This window comes from Aethalodelphis obliquidens, unplaced genomic scaffold (assembly GCF_003676395.1).
Source record: "Aethalodelphis obliquidens isolate GAN/ISIS:26980383/991018 unplaced genomic scaffold, ASM367639v1 scaffold61, whole genome shotgun sequence".
In the NCBI taxonomy this organism is placed as follows: domain Eukaryota; kingdom Metazoa; phylum Chordata; class Mammalia; order Artiodactyla; family Delphinidae; genus Aethalodelphis; species Aethalodelphis obliquidens.
In genome coordinates, this window is record NW_020838005.1 from 3333441 (window position 1) to 3359178 (window position 25738).

General features: G+C 40.8%; 1 protein-coding gene across 1 annotated transcript in view; it reads right to left on the reverse strand.

Annotated features, from left to right (window-relative positions):
* Positions 1-1947: 1947 nt before the first annotated feature.
* Positions 1948-25738, reverse strand: part of ADRA1A (adrenoceptor alpha 1A) — an 84341-nt gene continuing 60550 nt past the window's right edge. Inside the window, exon 2 of the mRNA XM_027087957.1 lies at positions 1948-4718. Within this exon, the coding sequence (XP_026943758.1) occupies positions 4201-4718 (518 nt within the window). The 3' untranslated portion in view covers positions 1948-4200. The remainder of the gene's footprint in view (positions 4719-25738) is intronic.

Sequence of the window (25738 nt, forward strand, 5' to 3'; positions counted from 1 at the left end):
TGCTTGAAGAATTTACTCTCCATGTGCTTGGGCTCCCTTCTCCCTTTGCTGACAAGCAGAGCTCTTAATTAAGTCAGCAAGTACTCAGACACAGAGGCAGCGTCTCTTTTGGCAAGAGGATCTGAGCAGAAGCAGCCCCAGAAGCAAGTGAGAATGTTTGTCAAGCTGTGATTAAGCAGCTTTGATTAAAGAGAGAATAATTCCCTGCCCAAGCAGATAGTTCCTAACAAGTTATCACTCCCAGGCCATAACCGTGAAACCTATTGGGCCAGAAGGTCTGTGTGATGGTTCCCTTTGAGGGATGGGAGTAGCTGAGACATTCAGGACTTAAAGCTTTCCTTTGTGAAATCCAGGAACAAGAGGATGTCATCTAAGAAGCAGACATAGCTGCCAACTGATTCTTCATTTTCAAAGATTGCCAAGGTCTCTGGCTACTTGAAGACCAGCATTCTGAACCATTTCCTCATGGTGACAGATACAAAATTCACATATTTGACACACTCTCTGGGCTTTGTGTAATTCCTGGTGAAATAGCTATAATTCCTTCTCGCTCTCCAACTCAGAAATACCCTTTTTTCTGGAGTACAGGTGAATGCAAGTGATACTGCATTTGCTTTTTATTTATTTAAAATAGGGATATGCTTCCTGAAAGTGCGCTGATGAACGGTGGCTGCGCGTCAATAACTTCAACACACTGCACAATGCGTTTTGCATCCACGACTGTGTCAGCTGTTCTGAGCCAAGCCAGCCTCTTCTGCATTCTCTTACATGTCCATCTTCACCCAGTCTGATATCATTTGTCCTTCATGCAAAGCCTGAAGAACATTCCAGGCCATTCTCCCCTCATGCGGGCTCTAGGGCTTGGAAGACCTCGGGTCGAATCCTGGCTCCTCCTTGGCCTTGGGTGAGTCACATTTAACTATCAAATTTTTTATCTGTCAAAGAAGAAGAATGGAATCGCTATGACATTTAGAGGCAGTGGGTGCCAAGTGCTCTGCCAATGCCTGGCATACAGTAGCACCTAACCAGAAAGCCTTAAGAAAATATTTATTTACCCAAACATCACTGTCTACTACGCATAGACCAATCCAAGTAGGTGGCTCAGAGCGTTAGGAACCTTAATATCTTGGGGAGTGTTAGCAGATCCCAAGTGATAACAGGCAGAAGCGGTCTTTAAATGAGACAAAAGGGAGGTAAAAGGAAGAAAACTTGACGCGTAAAGTGCTTTTCTGAAATCCCTGCAAAGGTCTGGGGAAATTCTTGAGTAAAGAGATTCAAGGTCTCTCTTAAGGCGTGCAATTTGAATTGCAGGAGAAACTCAAATTTCACCTATCCCACAATGTCAAGTTGATTTTTGGTGATGTTTAGACAATCCCAAAGCAACTGCTTTTTATAACACATTAGAGAAGATATTTTGACCACTGTTACTCTGGGTATGTTCTTCAAACTCCAAATAGAAGCAGTAAACATGTGAGTATAAATATGACGATCATTTATTTAACTGTGACAATTTTAGAGAGCTTTTGGCATGCTCAAAGGTACAGAGATTTTTGTGGATGAGTAAAAATATAACTCGTACATTGTTTATCCCGCTTTGGACTAAGTCTTGGGTGACATTATCAATTTCTTGTAAAATTGGCATGTTTATACCTAATATCATGTCATGGGAAAGGAAAAAAATGTTAAAGTTTGCCTCCCTGGAGGGAGTGGGTATAGAGAAGGGTGTAGCAGACAATTATTTGTGGATAGTTTTACATGAATACAATTGTCATGGCTTTTATCTGATGACCGAAAGATTTTCGAGTTGTTTATATTTTTTGTTTTGTTTTGTTTTGTTTTGCGGTACGCAGGCCTCTCACTGTTGTGGCCTCTCCCGTTGCGGAGCACAGGCTCCGGACGCACAGGCCCAGCGGCCATGGCTCACGGGCCCAGCCGCTCCACGGGATCTTCCCTCACCGGGGCACGAACCCGCGTCCCCTGCATCGGCAGGTGGACTCTCAACCACTGCGCCACCAGGGAAGCCCTCGAGTTGTTTATTTTGATTAGAAGTGGCATTAAAGCTAGCTTTCCGGCGATCCTGAGCTTTCTAGTATCTAAAATTTAAATTTGTCTGCAGAGGTGTTTAAAGAACATCTCAAATGTGGAGCCATGTTCTGCTGAAGAAAAGCTATTACCCTTCTTTTCATGGGGACACACTTCCTGTAAGGGGGAGCCTGGTAAGATTTAAAAATTCAGATCCTAAAAGAAGTTCTTCTCAACAATGAAACTGAAGTGAGGCTTGCACAGTCAAGTCCTTCCCTGATACCTACAGGCATAATAGGACACCTACATCTGGAAGAGCTGTCAGGAGACATACAGACAGACCAGAAGAGTCTAAAAATCCAGCCAACATCTACTGCCAGAATCCAAGTTACGAGCACAAGGCACAGTGTCTATCTGGTCAACCGTGAGACACTTTCCAGAAAGGGCTGAGAAAGCAGTAACATTCTAGGTCAAAACACGACCAACAACCAAACTCAAATCCACACGCGAGCATACCTTCCAGGGCACTATGCAGAGAAATTAGCCTTTTAGAGAGATTTCAGGAAATTATCATTTTGCTGCAAGAAAAGAAGGAAAGGATGATGGGGACACTACCTTTGCTGTGAAGGTTAAATAATGGCTACAATCTGCCTTGAAATTCTTAGAGGGAATTACCCCCAATAGGGGAAGAAGGCCACAGAAATGGCCAGGAGTTTAAGACCAGTGACTCTAGTCAAGAATTATTTCAAAAACATAACTCTTCTTTTAAATTCTTATTGTGGAATGTGAAAATATTTTAATTTTTACATATAGTCACCATCTGTGTCTTTGTAATATACGGAATTATTAAGGTTGACCAAAATTTGGTATACATAAAGCAAAAACAGTGTGTTCCCCAAGTTCTTGTAAAAAGTAGGGATAGATTAAATAAACGGACGATTGGATCTTTTATCAGCATAAACAGGCTTCTGTCCAAAACCGTTTGCAAACTTCTGTTTCTGATGGGTTTTTGGTGACCAGAAAGCATCCTCCCAAGCTAAGCGTGTGTATCTTTCAAAGTTCTGGATCATCAGACTCATTCCAACATGTCCCATGTGCCCCGGGGACTGTGGACTTCACTCATTATGCAGTAGTGAAGCAGCTGAGAAAAAATGGGAGTCGTGATGTGCCTTTCAAAGTATTAGAAGCTCTGGTTTTTCATAACGGAGTTCTGGAAAAGGCAAGTGATTTGCCAAGAAAAGCCTTTCTAGGCCAGGTTGAAAAGGCTGTGGAGTAATTTTGCAGCCTCTATCTTAGCATGAAATTAGCATACCCCAACCCAACCTCTTGATCTTTAAATATGTTACACAAGAAGCCTTCTTCCACCCGATCTTTGAGCCACTTAATGGAATTCTGTCCCTAGAAGTTAAGTTGAAACATTGACCCTCATCTTTACCGTGTTCCATTAGGAAAAGCCGTCTTTCCCTGACTCTTTCTAGACCCAAGTGTAGATGATATACCTCCATTATATCAGAGACATAATGAGTGCCCCTCACTCTCATCCTTAGGGAATCAGAAGCAGTCACATTGTAGCCAAAGGTAACTCTCACTGTCAAGTTTCACCCAAGCCGAGAAACTGGATGTGTCAGGATGGTGGAGTTTAAAACTTGCTCTAAAAATAACATGTCTGGATACCGGCCACCATCTTAAGTCTCTTCCTCTCCAGGCCCTCTCCCCGTAAAAACCCAAAGTGGTTCTCAGTAAGTTTAGCCTGGAAATAAAATCCCCTCACTCCATCAAGAAATAGCTCCAAACTTAGAGTGCATGCTCAAAATATTCATGATGAAATCATAATCCTATATTTATAGTCTTTTGGATTGTGTATGAAATTCTGTTTCCCATGGTGTTTTTCGTTGAAAGGGCCAGACATGCAAAGCGGGCTCAGAGGATGACCCAGAGAGCATCAGCCTCAAGGAGATGCTGTTTATCATCATTGTGAACGGGATGGTTGTGTGACACCCTCCCTCTTCCCTAAGCCCTACCCACTGCCCAAGAGTCGGGTCTCCTCCCCAGCCCATTCCCAGATGGTCCCTGATTTAATGGTCCTGTCTCATCACCCACAAAATGTGAACTGGCCTTCCCAGTAGGAAGTGGAGTGGGTGCCTAAGATCATGCCCCTGTCCTGATCCTTCCTGTCCTCTAGACTTCCTCCCCATTTTCACTGAGGGAGATGGTATGGATCTTAATGGTTGGAATTTGATGATTCTCTCCATGGCTGGGTGTCGAGAGCCCCATGCAGCAGCAGACCTGCAAAAAGCTTTTACTTCTCACCCGGGCAGTGGTGCAGGCTGATTGGTCTTTGGGCACTGTAATCCTGGCAGATCCGCGGGGCAGGGAAGAGAAAAATTTCCATTCACAGACCCCATCCGTCTTGGAGATCTTATAGAAGGTCTCTCCGGATCCCACTGGAATGCGCACCAGGTCCTTGTGCTGCCCCTCCAGGGCGTGGCTGGGTGCGTGCAGAGTATAGCCCAGGGCATGTTTGGAAGACTGCCTTCGGTGCAGACACTGGATTCTCAAGACATTCTGAAAGGCCTTTTTAAACTCTTGACTGGAGCATGGGTATATAATGGGGTTGATGCAGCTGTTTAGGTATCCGAGCCAAAATGCTATTTTAAAAACTGTTTCTGAGGGCCTGAAATCAGGAAAGAAAGACCCTGGAAGAAAACACACAGATTCATACATGTTATTTGCAAGCCAACGGGCCAACTGGCTAGGAAAGTAAAGCAAACCAACAAACAAACACCTTATTATATCTTTAAAAAGTTTCAAATGATTCCCAATGCATTTGAGTTTTCACGTTTGACTGACTGTCCCCTAGGAACCCCTTGGTAATATCCTCAAAGGCCATTCTCAATTGGTCCACATGTGCAATATTATTTAAGGGAAAAGACCCAAAGGGTTAGGGCTGTGCTGGTTCTTAGTGATAAAACATTACTTGGTGTCCGCTATAAAGCTTTAAAAAATGAAAACGTGAAATTTAGGCTGAGTCTACATAAGCAAATTATTTTTCTGAATTTAAAAATAAGTTGAAATCCATTCAAAAATTCATAATAAAATAGGGTTACCTGAATGTTCCCTTTGTTCTTTGATGCAGTATTATATAGGCACAGCCTAAATAATTATGAATTCTTTCTCTCCTGAATATTGGAGTTGTATATTTTAATGCGAATCCCAAATTTATAAAATATTGACTTGGCCAACTTTGGCCAGTGATTTTTGATTATTTTCCTTTGATGATGCCTTTGAACAATTTTCCTTTGATGATGCCTTTTGACATTACAGTATACTTGTCTGCTCAAAATACTCCAGTAGCAACAAAATGCTTGTCAATGGCTTGACATGCAGGGTCCTCCACAGTGCTAAACCTACTCTAGATTTCTAACATGAATACTTCCACTCTAAGCAGACTCACCACAAACTTTTCCCCAGATCATTGCTCATTTTTTTTGTTTTCTTAAGTTGGGTCCAGATGTCTAAAATGCTCTTTCCTGTCCTCTTCACCTATTTTAGGTGATTTAGGTGAAATCTGCTAATTTACGCGGCAGGGATCAAGTTTCAGGCGTCTTTACATCTTATGTGGTCACTATCTCATAGCTCTTGGAAGCAGAATGGCAAAAGCATGGAACCCTAAAGCAGGAACTGTCTTAGAGGCTATTTTATTCAATTATTCAGTTTCCAAGTTAAAAAAATGATGATTAAAGGGGCTGTCACAAACTTAATAGCTACAGTACTAACATAGTGATGGATAAGGAGATATAGAACTCCAAAAAAAAAAAAAAGAGATGTAGAACTCCAAACCCAGTGTTCTGTATTCTCTGCACAACTTTTTTCTTTTGCCTCAGCTGAATAAAGGTCTTGATTTTATGTCTTTCTTTTTGTCTCTGCTCTAGAGACCCATCAGAGTCATGAAAAACTGATGGGTAGGCTTAAAAATCTACTCTGGCAAGCAGTGCCCTGAAATTTTGCAGAGACTCTCATAAATATAAACAAAGAGTAAAGTTAAATATTGCAGAGCCAGAGAAGGCAAAATGGTACAGTGATTAATGAGAGCATTTTTTTTTCTCTCTGAAACACACTCCCTGATAATAAATTCAGTGTGTCTCAAAGAAATTAAAACACACACACACACACACACACACACACACAACCACACATGCAGATGATGATGATGTTAAGTGAGAAAGTATTATTCTTTAGCTCCAAAGCTTTTAACATTTTCCTATAATTATAAGTTACTCATATGGAATGTCTGGTTTGGAACAGGCTAAATACTTTACATACAATTTAATCATCATTAGTAACATCAAGAGTTACATGATTCCTACTGTATGGCACAGGGAACTCTACTCAATACTCTGTAATGACCTATATGGGAAAAGAATCTAAAAAAAGAGTGGATATATGTATATGTATAACGGATGCACTTTGCTGTACAGCAGAAACGAACAACATTGTAAATCAACGAGACTCCAATAAAATTTTTTTAAAAGTTATATGATTCGTATCAACATCCCCATTTTACAGATGAAGAAACTGGTTTAATGAGATTGAATAATTCAACTAAAGTCACTCAGCAGATGGTTACTGGGAGGGCTGGGATTTGTAATTGGGAAGTCTGACTTTGGGGCCTTTGTTCCTTTATCAAGTCTCAAAATATATTAGAATAATACATCTCTAGGGAATGAGGATGGTGTGTAGAGAATGATGAGGTGTACAGTTGGGGGTGTTAAACTGGAAAGATGGTTTTTCAAACTTAAGCAGAGAGGTGAAGAAAGCAGCCAATACCAACATGAATGGTGGTTTTGTGTGAATGTCGTCAGTTCCAGAAAAAATCCATCTTAATTCTGATGCCTACATGTTGTCCAATATTTCTTCCTGATAGTAACAGTGACAGGATTAAGGGAACCTGCTTCACAAGGCAGACCTTGGCTCAGGCTTAACGAGAATATATGAGCAGGGCAATGCCCCAAGTTACCTTGTCTTGGAATTTCACTATTCTGTAAATCAGCTAGAGAGGGAAGTGTATTTCCCTTATTTGAAGAGCTTAAATTAAAAGAAAAAAAAAACACATGAATTCTGAATGTGAATGCTAGTGAGGTGGTTTGGGATCCTTGGAATTTCCCATAATTCCTTCAGGGACACTCTGTGCTCACAGAGCCCTGTTCTGCATTCAGACATCTCAATATTTCCTTTCAGTCCCTTTCCTCCCATTTCTCTTCTCTCCTTCGAGGCCCCCTTAATGCCAGGTCTGGCCAACGCAGCGCCAGGTCACTCTGGCCTTCCTGTTGTTGTCCACAGCTTCAGAGGTAAATACTGGTCCTTTCCCTCATGTGCCCTGCTCAAGACACCCATTTCCTCACTGCAGCTGAGGTAGAGGGTGAGAAAGGAGATGGTTAAAATGAATTTACACTAAGATTTGAAAGTCAGATAGTCCAGCTTTAACCCTGCAGGAGTACTGTGTTGCTAATCTAAGCAAATCTCTAGATTTTTGCCTTTTCAGATAGTGAATGGGAGAGTCTTCTGGCCAGAGGCTTTCCCATAAATGAAGCCACTTGGTTTATCCCACCAGGTGTGTGACAGCACCTAGACGTGTTTAAACCTAGCATGATCTGCCCACTCCCAATCTGATGAGCCCACAGGGGCGGATCATGGGACCTATTTCTCCTGCCCACTGTGTCCATCCTCCCTTGGGGGTGATTCTCTCTTGGCGGCTCCCAGCTGGGGTTAAGAGAGAGGCTCATAACTGTGCTTCTTCCAGAGGCTTTCCAAAAGTTAAGAAAAGACAGCACAAGGCTGTTTCCATCCTTATTTATATTATTCACATCTTTAAATATCTTCCTTCCCTTCATTTTGCCTCTCCTAGGAAGAGAAGATTGAGCTGGGATCAGGCTTGGAAAAGAGTTGTTGCTTCCTGGTCTCGATCAGGGTGTGCTCATCTCGGTATCCACTTCCCTGCTCAAATCTTTCCACTCAGGCACCATCTTCTCTGAACTCCTCACAATTTCTATTCCCAACCTCACTTTCTTCTCAGATCCCTCTCTTCTTGATGATGATGGTGTTTTTTAGACTAGGAAAGCAGCCGGACCATGCTTCTCTCTGTCGTCCACCCATCATGGCGTGGAGCGCCAGGGTTGAATCTGCCTGGCTTAGGGATGGGCACCTAAGACCCAGTCACTAGGTTTTAAACTCCCTCTGAGCTGGTACCATGTCAGTTTTGCTTGCTCATGGAGCTCCAGGACCCAGCACACTGCTGGCATCTCAAAGGCATCCTTCTAATTTTTGCTGAATGAATAGCCGATTCCTTGAATGACCTACCGAATGAATGAATGGTCCTCCCCATGACTCTGCTTCACAGTGTGGCCTGGTTTCTGCTCTGCCTGGGTCATAGCTCTTATTTCTCTTCCTGCCCCCGCCTTCCTTCTGTTGTCTCTTTCTTTTTTCTTCGGCCCAGTTTCTGCTCAAACCTCTGCTTTTCTCTGGGCTGTTATTACACTATTTTATTTTTCCGTGCTGTATCACCTGGTGTCTAACACTCTAGTTTTTCTCCCCATGCTTCACAGGAAGAGCTAGACTTTTGAATTATCCACAGAAGCATAAGGTCTCCTATTGTTCTTGTCACCGTAGGTATGTTGTGCTCTTCAACAACTTCTGTCCAGACTCTGCTTCAAGAGGAGCAAATAGCTTCCGGCTTAATTCCCGGGAACCCCTCGCCCTGCAGGCCCGGTCATCCTTTGCATATGAAATTTGCCTCATTTAATTCTTGAGCTTTGGAAAATCCCCAAGGCCCTGGGGACTCTTCCCTTCATTGAGTTTTCCTCCACGATTTGATCCTGCTGCAGAATTTCTGACTCTTCTTTTCAGGACCCTCCAAACTCCCTGATCGACTAAAACTTGGCCAGACTGAGATGGGCAGAGCATGAATGTATCCATGAACACCATCAACATCTTCACCCTTGGAGAGTCAAAATCTTGGCTTCCATTGTCAGGGTCCCTAGATTCCAATGAGAAATTGAAACTGATGTGTTTGAGGGATGCCACTTAAGTCTCATCACTTGATGTCCCCTCCATTGGAAGCATTTGACTTTTTCTGATCTGGGGCTTATCTGCAGGCTTATGATGGTGGACACTGGGGACCATCTTAGTGAAGGCTGTGCCACTAGAGTCACATTTTAGCTACAAAGTTACAGCAAAATTTGCTCTCAACGCCCCCAATACAAAGAAAACCATTTTCCGGCCAATGTTGGTCTCCTAAGTGAGTTTTCTCCACCAGTGTTCCAGTTCACTCTAAGACACAGTGAGAATAAAAATGGAGTTGTCAAATTCCAACCCAGCACTGGTAATAGAAGGTTCCTCTTCGGTTCAGCTCTTGCAGAATCAAGGGACTCGGTATAGAAGCAGAGTCAGTCTTCTGGGTTCTAACCTCCCAGCTTCTAAGCTTCGTTTCACCTACCTGAAAACTTGACATCTTAATGATAACCTTGAGAGACATTGGGTTATGACAAACCCTAATTAGCTGGAGTCACAGAATGCTAGGGTGTGAAGAGTGGCAGAAACCTAGCAGGCACTGTCAACCTATGTCCTATGCAGATGAAGGTAGTACAGATGGGAAGGGAAAGTGGTTCCCACAAAATCATCTGCTCATCTGTGGTCCAGTCAGAATGAGACCCAGACTCTGCTCTGCTTCCCCCATTTCTGCTCCTGACCTTGTGCTCCATGTGGCAACCCCAGAATGGCTGGGAAGTGTTAATGGCAATATGTCTAGCTGTTGTCACAGGATGACAACAGGTTCTGCAGAGATGATGAGAAAGAAGGGGGAGGAGAGTAGTATCATCAATAACTACATCATTTTAAAAAGTTGTACTGTTCAAACACTGGGGAAAAAAAGCAGTGGGTGATGATCTTGGAAGGGCTTATCTGAAGGGTATCACATTCTGAAGACTGGAGTTTAAATGACTGCAATTTAAAAAACAATATGGACTCCAAAGCAGAAGCTAATGCTATGTGACCATAGGAGACAATAACCCTTAATCGTTTCTCTTTGTCCAACCAGTAGTCTCTGCACATGTCTGGTACCAGTCCAATGTGGCCGGTATACCTCTAATGAACAGGGGAGACACACAAGCTGTTACACAAAGAGGTGGCCAGTTCCCCAGGCCAAGGAGCTCCAGTGCCAAGCAATATTCAGGCCAGATCAGTTGGCATCTTCTGGTCAGGAAAAAAGTTCTGTCCCATTGATGTAATTCCAGAGAAAAGCTGTTGGAATCAGAGTACGAGCACAGACAGACCCAAGTTTATTGTCATCCTGGAGTCTACCAGACGCCTCCATGTTTCGCTGCTGGTTTTCCTGTGTCACAGTGACTTGCCTGAGCCCTCCTGAGGTTTATCCAGGGGCCACCCTTGGGCAATTTTCAGCCAGACAAGAATATTTAGGTTAGCTCCCTGGAATGGTGGTCAGAAATCTCTAAGAATGCTGACCGGATTAACTGCAGACTAGAACCCTAGGCTCTCAACCCAAGATTCATGGATAGACTTCCCATGAAATGAAATACAGTCTGTGTATGAACAGAGATTTTCCTGAGAACAGGAATTCAGCTTTTGTCAGCTGCACACAGTGGTCTTGGAGACGCAAAAGATGGCGGAGCCTGCCTCCCAGCTACTGAGCAAAAGCTGAACCTCTGGCTGGGGCACGTCACTTAGCCCATATGTCCTGATAAGAGCATCCAGCTTACGAACATGGTAAGAGGATGCCAGTTTACACCTCTTTAGAAGGACCTGCTCTTTTCTTCTCCTAGTTAACTGGGACTTGAAATAGCACAGCTCTCATCTTGTGCCTCTGAGGGCAGTCATCTGATTGCTCCCTGGAGAGAGTTAATATGTTGGGTCTTTTCTGAACTTTCTGGAGGGAAACTTGAATAGCAATCAGGGTGAGGAAGGATGGTGTGGGAGGGTGTAGTGAGCAGGGGAAGAGAGGCACATTGTTTGCTGGGTATATAGCATTGAACAGAACAAATCTGGAGCACTGTGGGGACCCAGTGGAGGATGGGAGCGCTGCCCCTTTTCTCTTTTTCTGGGGACTGAGGTATATCAGCCTATGGTTACTGTTGTCAAAAACCACTGCTTCTTCCAACCATGGTGGGGGAAAAGGTTGGTTGGGGAGACATTTTCTCATACCTCATACTTCTGCAAGTGGGAGACATTCTTCATGGGATCTTTCTGGCTGGTCAAGTGTCATTCTGCAGAATCAGGGATTTTATCCTGGAGGAGTCCAAGCTGCTGGAAGTAAAGCCCTTCAAAGAGTTCCTCTCTCCAGTTACCGAAGCCCCAAACAGTATTTCTCCTTTTAGCAAAGAGGACTATGTCTCCCAGAACGTGCATGTGAGGCCCCCAAACCCACGATGACTCGGGAGAGAAAGACTCCGACCCAGGTGCACTCGACTCACCATGTACATTTCCCTAGAAGAGCTCTTTGTGTTGCCTGTTTCCTTTTGAAATGAATACATAATTCAAACGATTTCAACAGATTGCAAGATTTTTTTCTCCTTTACTTAACAAAATATATTTTGATTCAGGAAAACAATAGTAATTAAGTCACGTGTTCTCTTGTAGGTTGTTTCCTCAAAAGCAATCTCCTTTCATAAACCAACTTATTTTCCAAACTTTGCCTTTTTTCATTAAGGTCACCATTGTTTCATGAGTCTCACATTAGAAGCATCTTCTTATCATCTCTACAAAAGCTTTCTCCTACCACCCAGTGTAAAGAAGAGGTATCCTCAAGCTTACACCTGTGAGTGTGGTTTATTTCTTTCACGGCGTGTATGATTTCTTTCAAAAAATTTTTCTTTTTCCTTTTTCTTGTGATGAGGATGTTTAAGATCTACCCTCTTAGCAAATTGCAAATATGCTACTGTATTATTAACTATAGTTACTATGCTGTACGTTATATTTTCAGGACTTATTTGTTTTATAACTGGAAGTTTGTTATCTTTTGATCCATTCACCCATGTCATACCCTGTAAGTCGTCTTGTTTACTTGTTTTCTTTGACAGTCTCATTCTCCAGAGTGTCTAATAAGCACTCCAATGGTTTTCTTTTGGAAAACCAAAACTGTCAAAAACGATACCCAAGTCTGTGCCAGGAGGGATGATTAAAGAAACTTGTGGGGAGATGGCCAGAAGGGAAGAGGGCAGATTGAAAGGGGGGAACTCGAGGTCCTAGGTTAGGTTTTAGGGAAAACATCCTGATATCCATCCTGGAGATCTGTGTCTTCTGGAGGGAAAGAAGGGCTGGGAGGAGAAATCCCAGGGCTGTTGTCATGAGACACACCTGTGTAGAGGCATGTGTGACACTCTGAGGCCCAATGACAGTGAGTCACACCGAGTGGGAATGGCATTTGCTCCTCTGTGGTCCAGGCTGCTGGTGGCTCCAGGGTACCCATGCTCCTTGGCAACGTGGGGGCTTCACACACGCACATCTAGGGCCTAAGGTGCTATGAGACGTCAACTGGTCACATCCAAGGGGATGGGACAGAAAGCAGTGGAAGCCATGAGGGAAAATTCCCAGAAACAACCAAAGGAAGGGGAGGTTTTTCAAGGGGATAAGGGAACCTCGTAATAGTGAGATCGGCCAAGATATGTGTTGTACATGATCTTTTTATTGCTGATAAGATCAAGTTCAAGCTCATCACCTTGTCATTCAAGGCCCTTCATCATTTGGTTTCACCAGCCTTAACACGACATTCTCTCCCATTATTGATTCACTTAACAAGTAATTTGCTTAGTGCCTTCTACGAGACAGGCACTGTTGTAGACATTGGAGATAGAATGATCAGGAAAATGCACAAGGTTCCTGCCCTTGGAGTTTACATTTTATAAGTATTTCCAATAAATACCTGTTGAACTGAATTGTGAATTTCCAACAGCAAGGCTATCTTCTTGCCATGGTTGACTTTTCACTGTATCTCTGTTAATTCACCAAGGTGACTATGGCCTCTGCTCACACGGTTGTCACCTTCATCCTCCTGCTCCTCTCTCAGTGACCTGTCCCTTTCCCCTAGTCAAACTTGGATTCCTTCAAAATCTCTTCTTCAAAATTGTGCTTAAAATCCAGCTCATCCGTGAACCTTTCCTTCTTGATAGTGTAACTTGTTTTCTCACCTCCCCTAAGCATTCGACCTTAATTCCTTTTCTCTATATAGCACTCATCACCATCTTCTATGCTTACTTCTTCTTTGTCCCTTTCCTTGAATACGAACTCCTTGAAGGCAGAGGTTTTTGTCTTTTCATTTCACTGCTATGTCTGCAATGCCAACAACAGTTTATAACATAGAGGAGGCTCACAACAAATACTGTTGAACAAATAACGCAATCCTTACTTTTAATGTCTCTCTAAAGACACATACTACTCCTTATCCTTCCTTTAAATTTCCTTCAGTGACGAACAAAATTCTCAATAAATGTGTATCAAATCAATGGATGACATTTGTTGATGGAAGAAAAGGACATTTTGTATAAAACTCCTGCTTCAACCACTTAAGGGTGGAAATACACTCTTAAATGGAGGAGAGCCTGTCTTAACTCCCATTCCAACACTTTATCTTCCCGATCTTCAAGACACTCATATTGACACAAAAATAAAACCATTCTACAAATAATTTTATACAGCTAAGTTGTAGACACTTCATCAAATGACTACTTCCAGTACTTATAAAGACATTTTATAGGGCCCTGTAGGAAAGGTCAGAGCCTGTCATTAAGATGCGATAGTCATCAACAGTCTCGCTTATTTGTGGGATGTGAATCCAAGGCCAAACACCACAAATCCGAAACAGTGACAGAAACAACCAAAATCGGTCGCCCAGGGAGGAAGCATGGGAGTTCCTCACGATGGTGTGCCTTCATGTTCAGCTTAAAGGCTGCTGCAGGCTCTGTTCCAGGGTCTGGCCACCAGGGACATGGGGGAGTTGGCCATGTAAGAGGTCAGAGGTCAGAGGTCAGAGGTGACCAGGGGAGCCAGCAGGGACTGTTGACTCTGGACTGATGATAAAGATATGGAATCTGAGTTCTCTGGATAAGTCCCTACTTGGAAATGACATCCCAGGTCCTCTCACTGGCTACTGGGTCACCCAGAGGCATGTCCCCTGATGCTGTAGGCATCCTCCAGGAATATCATCTAGTTCAGTTCAAGGTAGAATATGAAAAACACTTTGCTGTCCACCGGGAGCTCCTGCACATCCCCTTCCCCTGCCTGGGTTACACCAGGGATGGAGATTGCCTTTGGCCCCTGCTACTTCTCCCCAGCCCTAGACTCAAGCTGGACCAGACCAGCAGAATGCCTGACCTCCATCAAAAGCAGATGGTATTCAAACTGACGTAACACACACGCACAGGCATTTTACTAGCTTATTTTTCAAAATAAAAGATGCTTTTGGGGAAGCTGTAATCTGACTTCTAAATATAGCTGGGCAAACTTATTTTAAAATGCAGAAAAGGGTTGGGAAAATGTACTTTTTAATTTTAAAAGGCAATAGAGTATGGCCCTGTTTTGATTATAGACACCTTTGAAAAAAAGAAATGACTATGCCTCCATCTTTCATAATAAATGCAATGCCGAGACATCTCAGTTTTGCTTGCAGGAGACATTCTCATTCTTTTCCAACTTAACCAAGCCTTTTGCAGTCTCAACTGAGAACTGTCTGACACTCTAACGGGGGAGATGGAGGTCAGGGAAGTTCATCCATTGCCATGGTTTCGATTTCTTTTTTTGCCTTGATGAATTCTCCAATCTCTATCCTGAGGCCCTAAGCTGGCTCCTAAGCTCCGGTACTGTATACACAGCTATCACCAGACATTTTTCCTGGTGTTCCCGAACCATCTCATCCTTTAACATAACCAAACTGAGTTCACTGTGTCTCACAAAACCTACTCTTCCTTCTCTGGTCCATCCTCAGTAGGTGGCACCCCTTCCCTAAGTTGTCCCAGCCAGAAACCCACTGTCATCCTCAACCCTTCACTCTCCCAACTCTTCCACTCCATCCAGCCACCTGGTGCAGACCACAGAACCTTCATTCTTCTTGTCACCATCCATCCTAGTTCCGGCCGCCATCATTTCTAGCTAGGATCCCGCATCAGCTTACCAACTAAGCTTCCTGAGTCTCATCTCGCTGCCTTCCAACCTACTTTCACATGGTAGCCAGAGAGATTCTGAGAAAACAAGGCTGATTTTATCTTCCTTGATTAACTCATTTCAGTGACTCCTCACTGAATTCAAGATCTGCACAAATCCTGTACTAGGACTTATTAGGTTCATGGGTCTGGGAGAGTGAAAATCCACTTCGCTAGATAACTAGTTAGTAGACCATGGTGATCCCAGTGCCATTCAAAGACTCTAGTTAGTATTATAGAAAAGTAGAAAATTATAACCAACAGGAATAACGGTGTGTGACTGTTACCTCAAGTGAGTGATAGAGCATTTTTGTTCGCTAGGATATGGTTTGGGGTTACAGAGGTATCATTAAGGAGTCCTTAATCCTAAGGAACAAATATTTGGCTTCCAGGCAGAATCATGCCCACTAAAAAGTCTTCTCAAGGTCAAGGAATAGAAAGCACTTATGAATTTCCAGCCGTTCCAGTGGTAGTGATGACAATGGTTCAGAGAGTTTTGCAACATCTGGAAGGTCTGAGTTGGGAATAAAGATGCCTGGAGGATAAACATGGAAAATGGTGAAGAAAAAGCAAAGACACAGACAAATGCCTTCGAGGCTTCCTGAAAAGAACTAATCCCTGCTGCATGGTGTGATTTTCTGTTACCAAAAACAGTCATGTTTCTAAGGAAAGGTTGTTCCCCACTGTGGTGGTTCCCCTCTGAAATGCCCACCCAATATCTGCTCGTCAGGTGATTAATTCAGAACTCACTAGATAATCACAAACAATAGTTTTTGGATGCACTGTTAGAAAAAGTAGTTTCCCTCAGCAACTCCAGCCCAGCTGGGTTCAGTCCCCAGGCAGGTGTGGAAGCAGCAGAACTTTCACCTGGACTAGTTGTCAATTTGTCTCTCTCATTCACAGAAAAATTTCCATGGGAAGAGAAGAAAGCTACAGTTTGTAGCATGAAAATAATGACACTTATTGTTGTCTCTTATTCCAATTTGATTCTGGTGAGTTAGAAGTTAGCTCCACTTTACGTCTCGAGATGGTATCAGTGTTAGCAAGTGGCTGGCTTAGGAACATGCTAGAACCTGGGGCTCTGGCAGGTTTCCATTTTCCTAGTAGTTTGGTTTTTTTCAGAAAGCTTACATATCTAAGAATAACTAAAGAGGGGTGCTATTAGCAGCAGGGAGACCAACTAGGAGACTAGTACATTAATCTGTCTTAGATTTCTGACCAATGGCTAAAAGCTGTAGGAAATCAGATTTGGGCTGCCCTGAAAATAAGTCTTAGCATCAGTGAAAGTATCCTAAGATAGGATGTATAACCACTCACTGAAGCATCATACTGGGGACCCAAGCATCATAAAGCATCCTATTAAAACACTCTTAAGGGACCCTTCTAACCCGGAAGTTTTAGAACTCCCTAGGAAAGCAAACAGTAGTACTGGGGGACAAAACATTGGTTGTTGTGAATGTCTTGCTTCCTTTTTAATACTGCAATAAAGAAATTGTGCATTGGAAGGATTTTAAGAGGCACATACACATAAGAATATGGACATGTTATTGGATCTGACAATTTACTCAGCTGATTTAACTTTTTCTGGGAATGGCATGTATTTCAATAATCTGTAAATTTTCTTCATAGTCTATTTGGGATCCAGCATACATATTTTGATCTAACTTGTTGTTGAAATTATTTATAACCACTTCCCATAAACTCTTGAGGCACCTAGAGCCAAGCGGACATCTGGGCTACAAATAGAGAAGGATGTGAATATGCAGAAAGAGTAAGGCACGTGCTCAGGGTTACACAGCTGGTGAGCAGAAGGGCTATAGATTAAAAATTCTTGTCTTCAGACTCCCGGTTCATAAACCTTTCTATTCATTAATACACTGAATTTTTCAATTGTGAGAGTAGAAATATCTCTGATTATTTGGGAGTGCTCAGAGAATCTGCTCTAAGAAATATGGATGCCATCAAGATTATTATCTGTAGCTAGCATTTAGATATTAAGTATATAGCTTGAGCCCTTGCTTATTTTTTGAGCTCATGACCCATACATGCATCTCCACTTAGATGTCTCACAGGAACCTCAATATTAATCTGTCCAAAATGACACCCTAATCTGTTTGCCTTCCAGTATTCCCCATCTCTATGAATGATATTTAACATTCACTCATTTGTTTGTGACAAAAACATGGCAGTCAATACCTTCTTGATATCTCCAATAGACTATACCTCCTAAAAATGCCCAAGTCTTTGCACATCCCTCTGTCTCACTGTCATGGCCCAATCCAAGCCACCACCATCTATCATCTGCAAGAGAGTCTTCTCATTGGTCTCCTGCATGCATGTGTCATCCTCCTTTTTCTCTAGGATGATCTTTATGAAATGCAACTAACTCCAATTCCGTGACATCTCTGCCTATATGTCTCAAGTGCTTTCCAGTGCTCTCAGATGAAATCCACAATCACTAACACGGCTCATCAGGCCATACGATCTGGTCTTGCCTCTCTCTCCTAATCTGCCTTGCATACCTTCCATGACGCCTCCAATCATCCTCACCTTCTCTCAATTCTCTGCCCCAGGACCTTCACACCTGCTGTTCCCTTTACATGTAATGTTCTCTCCATCTCCATCCCCTTTGTGGTGCTTACTCTTCCTCATCCTTTAGGTCTAAGATTAAATTCCAGCTCTTCAGGAAAACTATCTCTGATCTCTCTCTACCCACCTACACACTCCGGATTGCACCTAGGAATTCTCTTGTTAAATGCAACCAAAACATCCTATACTCTTCATTCCTAACACTTGTCACAATTGTTCTTATATGATGACGTGTATGATGATTTGCTTAATGTCTTTCCCTATATAAATTTCATCAAGATAGGAATTGTGCCTGGCACAGCATAGGCATTTAGTAAATATTCATGAAAAATACTCACATTCACTGAGCACTCATATGCCAGACACCCTGCAATATATTTTGCAAACATTATCCCATTTAACTCCTCCCTACAGCCCTATGTGGACATATTCTCACCCCTATTTTACAGATGAAGAAACTGAGGCTTAAGGAGTTTAATTCACAACTAAAGAAACAGCTGAGCTCAGCTTCAAACCCAGTCCTGTTTGACACCAAAGCTTATGCTTTTAACCTCCAGATTACGCTAAGAGTAGGTCTCTGCTTTGGGGGCTTTCTAATGAAAATAGTGTTCACTGTTACAATGCTCAAAGTTCAAAACAAAAACAATCATCCGAGTGGCCAAGAAAATTAATCACACATCTTATGTACTATTTTTCAGAAAGCAGAGAAATGTATAATTCAAATCATTGAAACAACAATAAATTCCTCCAAGTTAATAATTTTGTTTGTTCGGGTTAGATATGATTGGCCACGTGAAAAACTGTGAACATTATATTCTGTCAAAAAACCTTTGACAAAACTCTATTAATAAAGTAGGCTTAGAAAACAATCAGGTTAGACTAGGTCAGAAGGTAGGATTTGTCATTTATTAAAAAAAATTAGAGTCCAGGCCTAAAAGGAGAACTGAAATCTGCAGTTCTTGAACATGGAGAGTAGGAAAAAGTGAAGGAGAGCAAAATGAAAATAGTTACCATCTATTGTGGTGCATAAAAATACCAATTCCTGGGCTTCCCTGGTGGCGCAGTGGTTGAGAGTCCGCCTGCCGATGCAGGGGACACGGGTTCGTGCCCCGGTCCGGGAAGATCCCACATGCCGCGGAGCGGCTGGGCCCGTGAGCCATGGCCGCTGAGCCTGCGCGTCCGGAGCCTGTGCTCCACAACGGGAGAGGCCACAACAGTGAGAGGCCCACATACCGCAAAAAAAAAAAAAAAACCCAATTCCTGCTACAGACTCTTTAGAGCTGCTCCTTGTTCCTGGGAAGGAAATCCTGAATGCTCACTTACTGGTCTCACTTACTGTTAAGGGCAGGTTTCCTACCTTCTCTGTGCCTCAGTTTCCTCCTACAGGTAAGCACAGTGCCTGGCTGTAAGCACACATTACATCTGAGCGATTTCTTCTTGCATATATGTCAGTTCTGCGTCTAGTTTCAGGGTATCTCCCTCATTCATTAGTGCTGATCTTGCCTATTTTTAACCTTCAGGGATACTTTCCAAGGTCAGAAACCAGACCTTCTGGTTATCCATGAGTATATCTTCCTATCGAGATGCATCTGGGATTCTTGTTCTGACAGTAGGGCTCTGGTCTCCTGTGAGCCCTCCCTGACAACATTTCTACTTGATTGTCTCCTTAAACAGTGATCAGCCAGGTACCTCACCTGTCATTTTCTCAAAGCAGCTGCTCTGAGAATTCCCAGGTACTTGGAGAGAACTTTGACTCTTATTCACTGTATTGGGGGGAAAAGTTCATTCACACTGACGTGGGTTCCCATTTCTTGGATAGCCTGCTGCCTGATAAAACCTAACTTTGGCAACAAAAAGGAAAGGTATAATTTTGTCCGTTTGAGAATTTTCTTGGACTGGGTTGAGTCTAATTACATAAATAGTAGGTGCTTTTCCAAGTTGTGCTGTGTCCAGACTAGGGCTAGAGCCACACGCTCATTCCATTGCATTTCTCTCTTGAATCCCCTCCTCACGAAGGAGCACCTGGCCTTTCTACCACCTGGCACTTTGTTTCTTATTTTTGTCTGTTTTAGATGAAAAGGCTCTTAGGAATGAGGCATAGTTTTCTTGGTTTTGTCTTCAAAGTTTTTAAAGTTTCACGATCCCATAAAACCTGCAAGAATTCTTCAGAGACCATGGGAGTGACGATGGCGGTTCTCGTAATAATAACAATAAAAATAGATGTTAATTATTGAGCACTTTCAAGTGTCCAGTATTGTGTTAAGTGCTTTTCATGAATCACCTCATTAACTCATCACAACCCTATAAGGTTATACTGTTTATCCCCATTTTGCAGATGAGGAAAACGGGACTTGGGGAGTTTAATAACTTGCCACAGAACAATCAGCTAGTAAGAGTGAAGCTGTGTTCAGATCCACCTCTGTTTGACTCCAGATCCTGCACTGCACCCCGTAATACTGAACTTGTCAAACAAACCAGTCAAAAAATGAGAAAACCTAAATAGACATTTCTCCAAAGAAGACATACAGATGGCCAACAGGCATATGAAAAGATGCTCAACATCGCTAATTATTAGAGAAATGCAAATCAAAACTACAATGAGGTATCACCTTACGCCGGTCAGAATGGCCAACGTCAAAAAGTCTACAAATAATAAATGCTGGAGGGGATGTGGAGAAAAGGGAACCCTCTTGCACTGTTGGTGGGAATGTAAACTAGTAGGGCCACTATGGAGAACAGTATGGAGATTCCTTAAGAAACTAAAAATAGAGTTATAATATGATCCAGCAATCTCATTCTTGGGCATGGGTCCCCAAAAGATGAAAACTGTAATTTGAAAAGATACATGCACTCCAATATTCATAACAGCACTATTTACAAGGGCCAAGACATGGAAACAACCCACGTGCCCATCAACAGGTGATTTATTTAAGAAGATGTGGTATAATATATTAAACACACACAATGCAATACTACTCAGCCATTAAAAAACTAATGAAGTATTGCCATTTGCAGCAACATGGATGGACCTAGAGAGTATCATACTAAGTGAAGTAAGTCAGATAGAGGAAGGCATATAACATATGGAATTAACAGATACAAACTACTTTACATAAAGTAGATAAGCAATAAGGATTTACTGCACAGCACAGGGAACTATATTCAATATCTTGTTATATATATATATATATATATATATATATATATATATATATATATATAAAACTGAATCACTTTGATGTACACTTGAAACTAACACAATGTTGTAAATCAACTATATTTCAATAATAAAACAAAAACAATGACTACACACCTATTAGAATGGCCAAAATCTAAAACACTGACAACACCAAATGCTAGTGAGGAGGTGGAGCAACAGGAATTCTCATTCATTAGTGGTGGGAATGTGAAAATAGTACACCACTTTGGAAAATAGTTTGGTGGTTTGTTTTTTTTACAAAACTAAACATACTCTTACCATGCAATCCAGTAGCTTATGCGTCTTGATACTTACCCAAAGGAGTTGAAAACTTATCTCCACAGAAAAACCTGCACATGGATGTTTAGAGCAGCTTGATTCATAATTGCCAAAACTTGGAAGCAACCAAGGTGTCTTTCAGTAGGTGAATGGATAAATAAACTGTGATACATCCGGACAATGGAATGTTATTCAGTGATAAAAAAGAAATGAGCTAACAAGTTGTGAAACGACACGGAGGAACCAGAAATGCATATTACTAAGTGAAAGAAGCCAATGTGAAAAGGTAAATACTGTATGATTCCAACTATATATGATATTCTGGAAAAGGCAAAACTATGCACATAGTAAAAAGATCCCTGGTTGCCAGAGGTTAGAGGGGAGGGAGGGAGGGATGAATCGGTGGAGCATGGAGAATTTTTAGGGCAGTGAAACATTTGTATGTTACTATAATGGTGGATACATGTCATTGTACGTTTGTTCAAACCCATGGAATGTACAACGCTAAGAGTGAACCCTAATGTAAACTATGGACTTTGGATGATTATGACATGTCAATGTAGGTTCATCAATTGTAATGAATGTAGGATGCTGCTCGGGGATGTTGATAATGAGGGAGGCTGTGTGTGGGGGGGGAGTATATGGGGAATCTCTGTACTTTCCTCTCAATTTTGCTGTAAATCAAAAACTGTTTAAAACTTTTATATGAAAAAGACAAAGCCTTTCAGAGTTAAAAAAAATTAAATATGTACTGTTTGTGAAAGAACCAAAATAAAAAACAAAATATCATTATATGGCTAAAAGAAAAATGTAGTTTGGAATTACACACACACAAACCAACATGGGGTAGCACTATTAGTATCAAACAAAACAGAATTCAAAGTGCAAGGCATTTCATGGGATAAAGATGCTTATTTTATGTTGATAAAAGGCATACTTCCCAATAGAGCTATATTTGTTAAATTTTATGAATCAAATGATATCAAATATATATGTATGTGTGTATATGTATAGATATTAAAATGCTCTTAGAAAAAAATTGATAAAGCTGTACTCATAGTAGAATGACTAAAATATAAACTCAGCAAAATATCTATTGATAATTTTTCAGTTGAAGAGTAAATCAAAACTGCGATGACAGACAACTTAGAAAATACTGAAATCTGAAGTTCATATAATTTTTATGTGTTATAAAATATATTCTTCTTTTGATTTTTTTCAATCATTTAAAAAATGTAAAAATCATTCTTAATTCACAGGCCTTCAAAAAAAGGAAGCAGCTTGTATTTGGCCCCTGGGCCATAGCTTGCTAATACCTAAAGAAGGATTTATCCCTCACTTTAAGGGGAATTTGTTTGAGATTAGAAATATTTTTTTCTGTTCTTTCCTTGATTATTAAAAATGTTTTTTATGAACAAAGGTGTCTAAAATTATAATTAATGAACAATGTTCTAGAAGGCACAGTCAATGCAATGGCAGAAGAAAAGAAACAGGGGATATCATGGAAAAGACAACTTATTATTATTTGTATACTGCATACTAATGATTTGTTGCCTGGAAAACAAATGGTGTATTTTATCCCAAAAAATCATATTTCTTAGCTTTGACTACTAAAAAGACCTAGAAGCAATGAACAATGCAGTGTAATAAGTCTCCTACTAGACTGTGACCTCAAATACTGTTTCCCACTAAAAAGAACCAGGATTCTTGGAGAAATCAGGTCTGGGCAGGAAACAGACAAAAACAGACACAAATATGGTAGTCATGAGAAACCACGGGATCATGTCAAAAGGACTCAGGAACTAACCTGAAGAAGTTGCCACTGGCCAAAGCTGGCACAGTTTGAGGCTTGATAAAGATTTTAAAAAGTATTAATCATCACAGTAAGGATTAATAATGTGTTTCAATCTACAAGTTTGAATCAAGCATTTATCCTGCCTCTCTTGTAAAATCTATACCTCGACTACTCAAATAGTTGATGAGTGGAAGTTGCTCCTTTTAGATGTTTTCCAGCTAATAATAAATGAAGGTAGAATGACAGAGAACAGAATAGAATGTAACCATTTTGGGATCCTAATAAATCAAGCAAATTGATGAATCGAGGCAGAGGTCATCATTATCGATAGAACCAATAAACATTATGTACCTCCTGATGGAAGTACACCATCAGGGCATTAATTTTAAAATGAAATCAAACATCTGATAAAGGCTTTTGGTTCTAATGACCAATTCCCAGGAAATACAAGGAGAAAAGGAACATGACAACACACGGATGAAGTCAGCGGAATCTAGACTACGGAAAGCTGTGCATTCAAATAAAATAAAAATAAAATTTTTAAGGAAAAGGAAAAAAAAGAGATGAAGGGGGAACTTGTAGGGTGAAAAAGACTTAAGACATATAAAACCAACCGTAATATATGAACCTTATTTGGATCTCAATTCAAAGAAGAAGATTATAATAGTATTATAAAAAAATTGGAGAAATGTAAACACTGACTGGCTATTTCATAATAAGTAATTATTGTTGACTTTCCTCTTAGAAATGATAATGATATTATGGTTATGCTTTTCAAAAATGAGTATTGTATAGAGGTACATAGTGAAAACTTTGCAGATGAATCAATGTGCTGTCTAGAATTTTCTTCGAAAGCATCTGCATGGAGTAGGGAATTTGAATAAAACGAACGGTCTACATCTCTATTTATAATTGTTAAAACTGGGTGATAGGCAGCCTCATTACCCTGTTCTCTCTACTTTTGTATTTGATAATTTGATAATAAAAATTTAAAAAATTAAAAAAGAATGAAACAGTTTGAAACTATTTGAAACAGTTTGAAACTATCAAAACAGTTCACTTCTTACCTGATTAACTTCTAATATGGTAGAACTTCTAATATGGTAACATCAACAGATGTAATCCACATAAACAAAAGCTCTTTGAGGGTCTCAATAATTTTTAAAATTGTAAAGGAGGCCTGAGACCAAAAAGCCTGAGAACTGCTGTACTCAAGTGTTTATTAAGGATACAGAGAAAAAAAAGGAAAAATGTCAAGGGAAAAGTGGTCAAGATGTAGTAATTACTTCAGTAAATAATCATTAAACACTATGTCCAAAGTACTGAAATGAAGCTAGAGGGATAAAAGTTATCCTCAGGCTGTCAAGCTGGCTGTCTGATTCCAAGTCAGACACAAATCGTTATCTGCATTGACAGGGAAGTTAGCTTTCAATAATTCCTAGTGATGATCCAAATTATCTGCTCTTTTAGCTGAGTGGATGGGCAAAGCTTTGAACATCTCTCACTAAGAAAAGCGTAGCTTTACTAACCCATGGAGAAAGAACGTGTTCTAAAAAGTATTCCTAATATATTCAGCAGATCCAAATACACTTATCCCTTTGCTTATACAAGTCATCAACACTAACAGTTCTCACCTACCTCCTGCTTATTCTCATTTACTTTTGTTCCAAGGACATTTTTCAGAGATACTAGTTCATTTTTCTTGACATATCATTTAATGCATGGGTAGGGAAAGCCAACTTCTTTGATTATCTGGAGTCTAATGAAAAATAGAGCTAGAAAGGTATATGCCTGCAAAAAAGACACAAAACTGTAAAATATTCTAAACTTTACAAGAAGAGTATATTTTAGGAATTATGTAGGTTACCATTCTTCAAAACCCAAATGGAGGGTTACTTCTTTAAGAAACTTTTCCAAAACACTTCTCACCCACCACCAACCCCATGTCAAAATTAAATAATCCCTTGTGCTCCTCTGAGCACTTTGATTTTCATCTTATGTCCTTTATTAATTTCTTGTATATGACAATTTATTACACTACTTTCTCCTTTGCTTCCCTGCCTAGGGAGGTCTTTTTGAGCAGGTACTTTGCCTTATTCATATTTGATTCTCAACAATGTGGTACATGGTGCCAATTTTCAGTAATGGATGTTAAATTTAATTAGCTGAAAAATCCTAAGAGTTACTTACCTATGTTGCATTTGTTTATTTAATGTGTGTAGTTCTGAACGTTACCAACTGCCTTGATCTACTGTCATTTACATAAAACATTACTTTCAAGGAGCGTGGAGTACATATTCTTTTTCAGTTCACATAGTACACTCACCAAGATAGACCATAAGCTGCTTCATGAAACAAGTCTCATTTCATTTAAAAGTACTGAAATCATACAAAGTCTGACCACATAAGAAATTAATAATGATAACATATGTTAAGAAATCCCACACTATCTTATAATTATGCAATATATTTCTAAATAATTCATGAATTAAAGATGAAATCAGGAGGGATATTAGAAAATATTTTGAACCAATAGGTAATGAAAATAAAACACACTAAAATGAATGGGATGCAGCTAAGGCACGCAAAGACACAGCTAAAGCTTAGAGGGAAACTTAGAGCTTTAAATGATTACATTAGAAAAGAAGAGAG